General features: G+C 36.7%; 1 protein-coding gene across 1 annotated transcript; it reads right to left on the bottom strand.

The window, feature by feature from the left end:
- Nucleotides 1-4,755: 4,755 nt before the first annotated feature.
- On the bottom strand, nt 4,756-5,304 carry pmchl (pro-melanin-concentrating hormone, like). Its single transcript, XM_026922451.3, has one exon. The coding sequence runs from the start codon at nt 5,231-5,233 to the stop codon at nt 4,874-4,876; it is 360 nt and encodes a 119-aa protein (XP_026778252.3). The 5' UTR covers nt 5,234-5,304; the 3' UTR covers nt 4,756-4,873.
- Nucleotides 5,305-13,673: the final 8,369 nt, after the last annotated feature.

Consider the following 13,673-nt stretch of genomic DNA (forward strand, 5'->3'; position numbering starts at 1 on the left):
AGATTAAGGTTATAGGCAGGTTTAGGGTTTGTAACGTTTCTTACAGCTTCAATTTTATAAAACAGGAAACAAAATCCAAACAAATGACCATCAAATCTGAAATTTTCCACAAGATTAGTTATTTTAATGTATTATGTGCAAGTGTGACTGCATAAAGTGATTATAGCCTTATGTAGAATTGAAATAGTGATTTAATGTCCACGTTACTACAATATTATTATAATTTAATTATAATATAAATTAAGTTTGCAAATGTACATAGTCCTATTTAATGAGATTAACATAACGTTTTTACTTTTGCTGAACTTACATATTTCACTTTTGTAGGGTTCTACTTTAAATCTTTAAGGGTTTCTCAACAAGGTCAATCAAAGAACCCTTAGAAGGTTTCAATTTGAGTGTACTTACCACTTTTCATCATTGATTGCACATCATTTCATTATCTTATTTATCATTATTGTATGGAAATGGAACAGAACCCTTAGTTTCCTTCACAGTGTCTCAATGTTCTACCCTCAAACAATAACACGAACCTGCACTATACTATATTTTCACTTATTTCTCGTGAAACATGAATCGCCGAAGTGTTCCCAGAGCAGGCGTTTTTACCCACTGCTGTGGAAAATGAGCATTCCGACACTTTTCAGAAAATTCCAAGAAAACTGTGAAAGCAGAGCCAAGTTCTCTCGCTAGCTGGAAATATATTCAGCATTCGGTGTGTTTAAATGATTGGCTTCAGCTCACATTGAAGAGCCGCTTGGAAATCCTGGAAACTTTTCAGGGAATTTGCTTTTATGAGTTAGTCATCATGTAGGGTGGATTTGGCAGGAGATGGAGGTTTGTTAAGAATTCTAATAACTTCTTCGAATGGATAGTAGAAAGATTGTGGAGCATGACATAGATATAGCATGATGCAATATGCAAGCATGTGTTTGTTCATGATAGCGGTTAATGGATTCTGAATGACACCAGCAGTGATATTTATTTTAATGATCGGATACGGTTACACACTAATTCAATACAAGGAAATGATGATTACATTGATTTTCGACTCAAATGCACGTGAATGGTCCCATTCAGTTGAGCAGTGAACATAAGGGCAATCCCTCATGCGCATAATGTAAAATTGTATAAAATTGTGTGCGTTACCATTTAGATGGATTTTTAAATCTTTCAATGGCTCAGATTGTAGCTTTTTAAAACTAAGATGGTGTTTATGCATTAATACTGCAACTGCAGTTAAATATTGTGAGTATCAAAATACTTTTAGGTTATTATTATTATTATTATTAATTAGTATTATTATTATTATTATTGTTATTATTATTATTACGATCAGCAGAATTGTTTCTTCCTGTGCTTCATTTCAATGGAACGAGGTGCAGATTTTTGCCCTTGGTAGTAAGCATAAACACACATGAAGCAGTTTCCCTTCTGATCTGCACACTACATATACATATACATTTATATTTACATTTACAAATGAAGAACAAAATTGTATCAGTATTTCTCATGTCTTTGTCTTGTCCTTTAAAAAACAAGATAACATAAGACAGATAAAAACGTCTACCTAGCAACTACTAGCTAGCAAAGTAAAGGTTACATTATTCAGGACTTTATTGCACAGGCATACACTTCTAAACTATTTTATTAGCCATTTGTTCCATAACCGGAGATGAAATTATGGCAGATCACAATGATTTCTGGGCGAGTTCTGCTCCTGAAGTCTACATCTACAATATGTTGTCTTGTTCCCTCACCCTACCAAGACAACATCTAACAAACTTTACTTGTGCTAATAGAGTAAAGATGGCATCTGGGATGCTCCCAAGGGGAAATGGTGAGGACAAGTTAAAAAGATTACTCAAACGAGGCACTGGAAAGCGGGGCATTTGGAGGAAAATGTGACAGAAGTTGTCTAATATTTTCACTTTAAACTGTGAAAAATTCATGTAATTATTTTCTTTACCAGTGCGATTTCCATCAGTTTTAAAATAAGTAGTGTTTAGATGATATTGTTTAGAACTGTATTTGTGATTGTATTTTTGTCTGTTTTGGAATATAATAATAATAATAATAATAATAATAATAATAATCACTTTTACAGAATGTTACATAACAAAGCTTTGATGTCTTGCATTCATTATTATTTTTTCCATTAAATCTGCTTCAATGTATTGAACTGTTGTTTTGCAAGAGAACTCCTGCTTTTCATTTTTAACTTTTTTATTCATTTTTATTAGTAGAGAAATTGTATAGCAAAGATACAGATTCATTTGTTCCTTCTGAAAAACCAAACCATGGGGAGGTTGGGATGCACTTCAAGCTGCTGAATTATGTAGCAGCATCTTTGGTTCAATTTAATAAGAGAATTAACATTTCTAACATTTCTAACGCAACCCTTTCTATGAGCTTTAATAATTAAAAAAAGGAAAAGTGAAAAGGTAGAGCTTTGTTCAGAGGTAATTTTTTCCAAGATGGATTTCAGAACCAGAAAGAATGTAACCAAATACCTGAAAGAAGGAAAGCTATGACACAGCAATATTTTGTATGACCCTTTTTCTGTGTTGCGTTAGAAATTTCATGACTGTTACGTGTCTGAAAGCACTGCTAAAGACTACACACCGCATTTTTATTCTACGTTGAACATTCAACACTACAGTTCTACCAATAATAGTATTGAGACAGTAATTGTCTCAGCTACAGCTTTGGAATTAAAATCACGGCCACAAATCCCCCAATTATAGCAAAAATATTCACAAAAAGATTTGGCAATATTTTGGCAGATGTGCATTAAATATTTATCTATAAATGATATTGTGTATTTCCATTCTGATGTGGTTTGTTATTCAGCATGAAGATGCCTACAATGCAAATTAAGATGGATGTGAGGAAAAAATAGCTCATTTCCGTTAAACTAATGGGAGGACGACATAAGCCGCGTCCTTGTTGTTTTCCTCTTGTGTTTCAGCATCATGGATTTTCCCGTTTGTGGCAGCTTTGTCAGCTGTCCTGATTAAGAGCATCCTACAGATCAATAACAAACAGAAGTGCTCAGCGCCATGATGAGCGACCTCAAAAAAGTGCACATATCATGCTGACTTGGAGAACAGCAGTGTTCACTAAGAGCTCTTTGCATCACATAGAGCTAGACTGAACTAATGATAGAAAACTAGAGCAGAAAGGTTGTTGGCAAAGCATTGAAATGGTGTATGGCAGGCCACAGCAAAAAAAAAGTCATATCTTACAAAAGCTTATGTCTTAGATATTGTTTAATAATTACCAATATTTAGCATAGAGACTTACTTAATTATAATTGCATTCCGTAGCAGTGGCTTTTTTAATTATTATTTTGCTTGGATTATAAACACGACAAAGGTTTTGTGTTGTTATTTATTCGCTGTTCGAATTTTCAAGGTGGAAGTTAGTTGTGCTATAAACAGCAGGTCCACAGCTTTCAAACAAGTCCTTTTGGCCAATCATATGTTTACCAATCATAATTTGGTCACTGAACAGCAAGTCTATGTGCATCATCAACTACTGAAAAAATGCTATAAAATTCTGCATATCTATTTGACATATCAATGGGCAATAATAGGCAAAGTCCAATAGGGTTTTTTTTAATCACAAAAATTGTGCTAAATATACTAGTGGAGGAAATAAATATTCTCAAACTTGGTGTTCCTGAGCTGATGCAAGTCATCCGCTTGTTATTGGCTTATAAATCAAAGCTCATGAATTTGCCTTGAGTACTGGGGCTGTGTCCCAAACCATGTATATCAAGTAGTCTGTCAGTATGCCAATGGTGTTGTTACTATTTAGTGTAGAATATGTAGCATCTGATGTAGCTTTGAATTCTTTTTAAATGTGTCACAACCCATGTTACGAAATGTTCTTCCACGAATAGCAGCATTTGCAGCAGCACTTGTTTACCAGAGATAGCCAAATTTTACATCCAACAAAGAAACCACCTTTAATTCTCAAATATGATTGGTCGAGAAGGTGTCGATTAGTTTTCTATAACAGCAGCTCTGACAGTTCTGGCTGCAAGGCAAATCACAAGTTTATAAGTTTACTGACATAAGGACTTGTATGGTGGACACTCCAGATATGTAGATATTTATTAGCAGTCTATGACTACTTTAAGATATTTAAAAACATTCTGTAATGAGATGGTTATTTAACATTTATGGAAGGAGTCTTCAGTGACAGTGTTCCTTTAAATTTTCCACCACAGGAAAGTCAACTTTGCATTTTGCTGTTTCTTGATAAAAAGCTGCATTTTTTTTCTGTCTTATTCACTTCAGGAAAAAATGAAGGAACGATGTTTAATAGCTGTTATATCATAAGTGATAAGATGTTCATGTTTATAGCTGATATAACTTAAGTGATAACAAGACCTAACTTGCTCTGAGGACGTTCTATGATATTAAAAGTACTATATACAGACAAAAAATGTGATATGAAAAATAGTGGTGGCGACCTCTTTTTTTTCCCTATTATAGTCATATTTTTTTCCATACTTGGAAGCATGAGCATAGGAAGCCAACAGCAGTTGAACTAGTTTGAACTAGTTGTACAGTAAGAGGAGGTAGATGTGTCATCTACTCATAGATATAATTGTTGAAATTAGTGACTATGTAAACCAGAATGTTTATCTTCTTCTCACAGATTTTAGCTACACAAATGCAGTCAATTAGACTCTAAAGCAGGAATGACAGTTAATTAAAAAAACATGAAAGACGCAAGACAAAATAGTATTTTTCTAATTTAATTGCGGATCTTATGATACAGATAAATAGTATGTACTGCACAGGATCAGAAGGTGCGATCTGGATTTCCTCGCCGTCATCACTGGACTCCTCCACAGGAACTAGACTTCCCAGCATGGTCGGTACACCCTTCCCACCATGCACCTCTTGGTGTCCCTCCTGATGATGGAGATGCTGGGGCCGAGGTCTGGGCTTCCATCTCTGCGATCAGGACTCAGGATCCTCTCAGGCATGTTCCTTTCCAGAGCTTTCAGCATTCTCAGCAGGTCGATGTCTGCCACCCTGATGATCTTAGAAATGCCTGGTCCGGAGCCCACTGTGTTTTCAGCCAGTCCTTCTCCAGTAGAGTCCTGGATGAGGTCTATGTCTTCGATGTTATCCAGTGGAAGTGCCTCTGATTTTATGCTGCTGTCAGACAAGAAGGCGATGGCGAAGAGTAAGGAGAAGACGGTCAGCTTCATTCTGCAGTTGCTCTTGGCTTTAGCTGTGGTCGTTCTGCTACTTTCTGTTGATTCTCCAACAAATTGTTCTGACTACGAGAGCTTCCTTGAGTATTTATATATCTGAAGGTGCCACGTTATCAGTGATTCATGCCTTGCCTTTTGTCATCTTTAAGGATAATGAACAAAATCTTTCTATAAAGGGCTGATGAGACCACAAACAGTGTTGAAGTGGTTTGTTTGGTGGCACATTAATTAAGATTACCTGCAACGTCACAGACGCTCCATTGGAAAACAGTAGGGTAGCATTATAAGTAGAGATGTAATTCAAAAATCCCTGGTCTTAGACAAACAATATGGGGATTATGGACTTGTTGCTCCTCCAAATGATTCTAAAAAAAAGGTTATCTGCCATTTTAAAATAGACTGGCTGGGTAAAAACCATCTTAAGTTATTGAAGACTGAATGGAAAACCGATTCTGTCGTGACCATTCATTAGGGCATTTCACAGCTGTCACGCCGGTTTTACATTACACGTGGTACACGTGGTAAATTACATTTACCACATGTAATATAGAGCCATCTGGATGGAAACTAAAATGGTATTGTAACAGCTTCTAGGTTTCAAGGACATGGATTTGACAAACTGAGTTCTACATTTTTTTTTAACACAAATAGTCTGCTGAAAAGCTAAGCTTTTCTCTCTACAAGCCAGACAGATGCACTCAGGGTCAGACTTGAACCATTTACAGATAAAAGGAAGCATACATTCTTTGCTGAAAATGACAAGAACTTTGCTTGTGATCACTGAGGTGTCCATAATGAGATAAAGGGTATCAAAACTTAGCAGACTGATTATTCTACCTATGAAATTACCCTGTAACACAAACTTGGTAAAACAGCATCACATTAAACAACCTCGGCTTTGCTCTCCAATTAAGACTCCAAGATCCTGCTTCCTTAAGCGTAAGTGAATGTTTAACACAGCTGAACTTATGCAATCAAAAACCAGTCTGCATTTAAGAAACAACACTGTATTACCAAGAATAACTGGATCTAAAATCTAAACTGCTAGGCACAGGAGGGCTGTTCTTCTGATTATATAACAGCCACTTTAACTGCATATGATAGTTTCTTGGAGAAGATAAAAGAACCGAGTGGATAGTTTACATCAGGACTTCCTTTTAAGGTACTGAAACAGGATGTGATACATATTTGATGCTTTTAACAGTCACTCTTGAATGATGCAACTTGAATATAAACAATCTTAAACTAAAACAGGAAAAAGAAAATGAATGAATGAATGAATGAATGTGATGAATGTTTATGGCACCAACAAGGAACACCACACACCAATTCTTCCACAGAAATGCCAGTTATATTTACCCAAACATGAAAGCTTCTTTCCAGTACTTCACCATATATCCAATTTTGCTTGCAATTTAAATAGTAATCAATTGCTAGATTTTTATCTAGCAAGGTGAATTCTTTTCACCGTATTTGAGATATCTGATTTCTGCCTTTCAAGTTCACTCTTTTTGGAACAAAACATTGGAAAGAATGGAAACAGAAAGACTTGAGAGATTGTGCTGTCTCCTGACTGCAAGTGGAAAAACTAATCAGGACAACAAACATCTGTGAGCAAGCGGAACCAACCCGAGAAGACAGAACCCTTACGGCATATGAAAGCTTCACCTAAATTAAATATTAAAGAAGAGAACTAGGAAAATGAAATCTTTGTGCTTCTAATGCAGCTTACTAAACCCAGAAACAATGTGTTCTGTGTTTAAAAAAGCTTGTATCACAGTCTGCATCTACACAATATCCACTATAACTAAATGTATGCAAGATAACAGAGTGTATTTAAACAGAACATGTTTGGCTATTTTATAGTAGATTGTGCTGTGCTGAAAAAATGACGTCTTTGTGTCAGTATCTGTCCGTGTGAGGATTCGACTCCTTTAAACTTTAAATCAGAGTTGCAACAGCTTTACGTCATGTCTAATAGCAGGAGAAGTTACAGACTTGGACCTTCCTGTCGATCAGTAACCAATCACAGGCCAATCTCATCAATAATGAATGCTGTCTGGCTTTTACCTGCAGAAACAGAAGCAAGTGCCAAAGTCTACAGAAGAACTGGGGCAGGTTTTGCAAGATGCAGGGAAAACTTAGCAACTGATTTCATTATAAAACTGCACAAAAGTCAACCTAAGAAAACTGATGCACATGTGATTATGTCAAATATTATTTGGTTTAGTGTTTACGGTTGATGTGCCTTTTGCACAATACTGTGGCTGTTTGATAAATTGGGAGAACAGATTTGCAGATCTTCTTTGGTAATAGATCCATAGCCTCGTAGCTCACAGAGCATCTGATACATTTTTTTCACTTTTCTGGCCAGAAGCCTCAGAATCTTGAAGGCTGCAATCTGAATGGCTGTCCATACTGGCACTTCTGTATGCCAGTTTCCAACAAGAAAACACATTTTTGAACACCGTAACATAACGAGCTTTTTCAGAGAAAGATAGAGTCACTGAATCTGTGACATCCCATCTTTAAATTTTTGCTAGAGAGTGGCGAGAACACATGGTTGGCAGTTTGCTATATGAGTCCAATAGTTTTTTTCTGTGAAAGTATGCAGTACTGGTTTGTGAGACTAGGTAACCTATAGAAAGAGTGAGGGTCCTTTTCAGACTTGAAACCCTATTTGAATTTTTTTGGCTTGAAATATTTTGAACAAACAGAATTTGTTTTTCAGTGTACCTTCATTGAAATTTGGATTATTGATAATACTAACCACTTTTAACCTGTTAACTTCGGAACTCATGTTGACTAGCTTGGCTTTCTTCAATAGCGCAACTCTCTATATTGATTGATGTAACATGCACACTTGCAAGTTTGCCAAAATGTGGCTCATTTGTGCTGATTCTACCACTGGCACAACAGAAAAGTGTTCTCCCTATTGTTGGGAGATTGCAAGTTTGAATCTTGATGGTATACTCTCTCTCCCCTGACAATCACAGCAACACTAACCATTTGCGGATATTTGTGAGTTCATGTATGTGGAAGAGGGCAGACAGCACTTTCCTCTGAGTGTGCTATGCTGCCCTGTGATGCAGATGACATTGGCTGGATTCACGTGTCTCACAAGAAGCCCATGTTAGCCTTCGCCCTCCCCAGTTTGTAGCTGTCATGTGATATGTGATACTTGCTTGTGAGTGGGCATTGCTAGGTGACCAAATTGTGGAGAAAAATGGGCAATGGTTCCGAAAAGCTCAACTTTATGCAAATGAGTGCGAGTTCCATCACACTGTGTTTAGCCAATCGGGATTGGCATCATTACTAAGTGAAGGGGAGGACTTTTCATTCACCATATTCAAATCAAGTTAAACATCATAGAAATGCTCACCAGAGATGAGCAGCAATTTGCAAATGGACTAAAGTAGCAATACATCACTAGTGACTCAGGGATATAAAGAATCCAGTACTGCTGTTTTGGCTGAGAATGAAGAGTGACCATGTCTGTACAGTGCTCAACAGTTCTGGAAGATGTAAAAAGTAATGCATTGTAGCATTTAATATAAAACCATGAATTTTCCCTGAAACGTTACCACAAAATTTATTGACTTGACAATCAATCACATCACTATTGCAGTTCCTCTTCAGTAAAATATAGCACGAGTGCCAACAATGTGACTTCAAGCTACTGTAAGCCTTATTTATTTTTCTACCTCATTTTATATTTACCATTATCATTAGTGACATCACTCAACACTGTTTCCAATTCCATCCAAGTCCATTTATTCACAGGTTTTATACACTTGGGTTGGAAGATATGGACTGGCTAAAGTAAAGACCTCCTTGTGTGTCCAGTCCTGCTTTAGTTACTGTTGTCACAACAGCCCACTGTGTTTAGATATGTGTGTGTGGCTTGTGCGTGACTGTCGGGCAGGTGTCTGCAGCCAGCATTTGAAGGTGGAGGACAGCTGTTAGCCATATGCTCATAACGGAGCTGTTTCTACAACCATAAACCGGGAATGGGACGGTAAAGGAATCTGAACCATGCTCGCTTTGTCCTGCACCTAGACTGTGTGGCTAGACGAAAGCAAAACATGCTTTTCTGCTGAACATATTATATTATATGTTCCTGGAAGCGACTTTATTATCCGCCCATTCCTATTCCAGTTAGGTAAATTATAAATCAATTGATTTTTTTTTAGAAAGAACTGATCATGTCTATATCTCTTTGTACAAAATATTAGCTGTGAAAAACATGCTGATTACAGATGAACCAATCAGACCAATCAGACCATGATTCATGCTTCATCAATGAGAACATCAAAGACCTTTGATGATAATAATAGGTAATCATAATCAGATGCAATATAAAGTGTAGCATTTCTTATAATGTAAACTTTTATTGTAGGTAGGTATGCTAAGTAATGAGGAAGAAGTGGTCTCATTAAATCTGCAGAAAGCAATTTTCCAAAAGGACACTTCAACTAAAATGTCTTTTCATACTGATAGCTATCATTAAATTGGATGCTCTGCAAAAAAAGAATATTTCTCTGTGACTGTCCTGGGCTCTGCAATCAAGAACTAAAAAGTTCAACACATTCCAGTTGTAATGACAATTCAAGAAACTCTACAAGTGCACTGTATTTTCTATCGCTTATCTGTCCATATAAGGGCAAGAAGTGAAGCTAGTATAATGGTGGAGTTGTTGATATATGTTTTGGAAATGACAGAGAAGGCAATTTTTTTTTTGCCTTATGAAAATGAACAAAATAAACGTTAGCTAGATTGGAAACAACAACAAAATCTAGCATTACCAATTGCTGAAAAATCACTTATTAGCTACAGTATATTAGGTGACTATACTCATTGTTCACAATACGTGTGATAATTTTGCATATTTCTTACTGGCTAGTGCCAATCTGCATTGTATGTTCCCTAAGAAATTAATGCATTATTATTCTGATAATATACAGATGCGAACAGGAGGTGCACCATTTGTTTTTTTTGTTTTTTTTTTAGAAAGCTTGGCAGAAAGGTTCACAGAGCATCTGGTTGAGACTAGAGGTATGCACTGGGACTGCGATCGCATGAGATGCAACAAAAGAGTCATGCAAGCAGGACGTTTTATTTTCTTGTGAGCAAGAGCAAGTTGTCAGATATGATTCCTTAGTAACTGCAGTGTCAGGGTTGGTGTGGTGTAAATTAGGCTATTAGTGTTATTATTGTGTTTTGGGAAACAGGACCAATTAAATTTGAAAATATCACAGGCAGGAACAAACAAAAAGTTTAATTGTGCAAACAGGATTAAAGAAAGACTTCTGGTTGGAGTTCTCATCAGTTGAGATCGCTCACTGCTGCTGGGGGTGGACCCACATGGACAACCTGAAGATCTTTGGGATTGCTGGGGATGGTGCCACTTGGGGGCTGTGGAGATGGCTTGGGGATCTCATATGGGCAGGTGTACTGTGATGGTTTGGGACTGTGATTCCTATGGTGGCTTTGGGGTTGCAGTTGCCGTGAGCAGCTTTGTACTCAGGACTCCATCAGTGGACAGCGGATAGGTTCAACAAACCGAACTTCATGTGAAAACTGTGATGAATTTACTGGTTGCACAATTGCACTATTTGTCCATGTAGTACACAGTTATAGAAGGGATTTATTAATTATTGCACTATCCAATTATTGCACTATCCATTAGCACCCAAATGAGGTTCCCTTCTGAGTGTGGGTCCTCTCAAAGTTTCTTCCTCATATCGTCTCAGGGAGGTTTTCCTTGCCACCGTCACCTATGGCTTACTCATTAGGGTTAAATTCACATATTTACATTTAATTTAATTGGTTTAATTTAATCTGAATGTATTTATTTCTGTAAATCTGCTTTGTGACAATGTCCATTGTTAAAAGCGCTGTACAGACAAAATTGAATTGAACTGAATTAAAGAAAGAGTGCAACACACGTTATATAGCTGAGGTTGAGGAACTGTCAGAGCTAGAATTCACAGACTGTGATGACAGTGCTGATATTTCTGCATCTGCTTTTTTCCAGTTTTTCCAGGGACATAGTAGTATGGTTAGTATTTAATTTAAAAATAAATATATAAAAACTTCCACTCTAGGCCATGCCCACTTCAGGATTTCAATCCAAATGCAGATACAGATATGGAAACAAATATTTGGAGCTCTAAACAGATGCACACAGTGTCATTGTGTTACACCCCAAGTGCAAGTCTTCAGAGAGAAGGATTTTGGAAAGACATTTGGATGGAAAGCATGAGAATGAGATAAAGAGAGTAATTCTACTTCTAGGTCTGGTGGAAATGAGCAAAACCCGATAACATTACTCATGTTTGAGCACTGTGTTAGACATACCAGCTTGAAATGTATGGATACCAGAAATCAGAGTATATAAAAATATATCTAAAATATTTTGTATATTTCGTTTGGCATACAACACAAATCTGTATGAAGAGGAACGCACTGGATGATCCTTTTATGTTTTCATTAAAGGGAAGGCCTCTTTCCGTGTTAAGTGCCAGCTATGGCTACAGCTAAAGGTGTTTGTGTGTTACAGTGAACCGCCCCATACAGCCCTTGCCTCTCTTCTCTTAGGTGAAAAAAAAAATGCTTTAACGCTGTCGACTCCACTTTCCAAAACATGCAGACCAGCTGACTACGCCCCCGGCTGCCAAGAAAAACACAAGGCCTGGGTTTGGGGGCTCAGCGGCCTCGTCTGGAGAGGAGACAGTGGCTCTCACATAACCCGAGGCTCTGCTCGAGCTGCGGCAGAAAAGCTGGCTAAAACAACACATAGAGGCAGGCCACTTGGTTCAAGCTGTCCAGCTAGATAAATACAGAAAGCCCCCCATCTCCCCCTGATGAATAGCACTTATTAACCAGCACAAATTGGATTATGCTGTTAAGAAGGTAAAGTGCACCTACATGACTTAAGTGTGTCCTCTTCCACTTCTTGATATTCCATGGCATGTAAAGTAGTGTCTTTTATATGAGCAGTGTATTTAAACTCTTTTTGAATGGTTGATTGCACTTTTATAGACTGGTGATCTGGTGTTACCACAAAGCAAAAGTCACAATTTTTATTTAAAACAGAGACGTTCTCAGTAGTTCTATATAAAACTGATTAGTTTCAGGGTTTAACATGAGGTCAGTTAGTGATATAGTGATAAAGTGATGTAGTGATAAAGCTAGATGACGTGATACTTGGAGGAACTTAGCCGCAGAATCCCGTGCACTAAGCTAGCTAGCTTACTGTTAGTAACAACGACAATATTTGATGGTTAAATTAATGTTATTTAATTAATGTAATTTGTGCTGGTTGTGAGATTTTTGGCAATCTATATTGTCCATTTTTGTTATCCATATTGTCTTATTTGCTTTCAAGAAATGGTTTATTTTGGACTAATTTTTGTTGAACCAAGAATAGCTGTGCCAGCGGTTGTAAAAAAACAAACAAACAAAAAAAAACGTATGAAATAGAGGACACATTGTGCAATCAAAGTACAAATTACACAAATGCAATTTTGTTGGCTAAGAGCAAGCACAGCTTTTCTGTTTATCATGCCTGCTACTTGGAACATCACATTACTGATTGAAACACTTGACTTCAAAAATAGGAAACACAAATGGTTCTACCTATCTGCCTTTCAGTAAGTGTGTGTGTTCCTGTGTGTACAGTATGTGTTAATTTTATGACTACAATGAGACCCCATGCTAAAAAGCTCAACCATAATGGTTTCCTAATTGAGTTACTGACAGGTACTAGAATTTCAATATCATGACCAGCTGTTATTGTTAAATAAATAGCTAAGAGCCTGAAGATACAATTCCAGACTCAGATACTGAAATGATACTTGGGTTTATCTGTGACAAGCTAGTTTACTAGCACACTGTAAAAAGCCCAACTTGAACAAAGTTTAAATGACTGGATTTGTCGTGTTGGTTGAGCAAAAAACCATGAAAAAGTCAGTACAACTATGTTTAATACACTTATTCACCCTAACCAAGGCTTGTTCTCATAAACGTACAAACGATGCTTTGCAAGTTCATCAGAAAACCTCTGCAAACTTATTAATTTGAGTTAAGTCAGTCTCATTTAGGAACTGCCCTCCCACACTGCAAAAAAATTACATCTTAGTAAGTGAAAATATCTTGAGCATAGTCAAATTTATCTACTATTTCCTATTACAAAATTACAACAAATCAAATATAAAGTTACTAAAACTTAGTTCTACATTTTTACTAATTTCAAGCTTGAAATAGTCTTGTTCTATTGGCAGATAATTTTGCTAATTTTAAGCATTTATTTCTAGAAAGTCTATTTCAAGCTTGAAATGAGTACATAAATGTCTAGAAATAAGTTTAATAATCTTATATTTGGTTAATTGTAATCATACAAGAGGAAATACTAGATAAATCTGACTATATT

The sequence above is a fragment of the Pangasianodon hypophthalmus genome, chromosome 27 (assembly GCF_027358585.1).
Source record: "Pangasianodon hypophthalmus isolate fPanHyp1 chromosome 27, fPanHyp1.pri, whole genome shotgun sequence".
NCBI classification, from domain to species: Eukaryota; Metazoa; Chordata; class Actinopteri; order Siluriformes; family Pangasiidae; genus Pangasianodon; species Pangasianodon hypophthalmus.

Bases quoted from the DNA above. Each gene is read 5' to 3' on its own strand.
- pmchl (XM_026922451.3), bottom strand. From the start codon at position 5,233: ATGAAGCTGACCGTCTTCTCCTTACTCTTCGCCATCGCCTTCTTGTCT.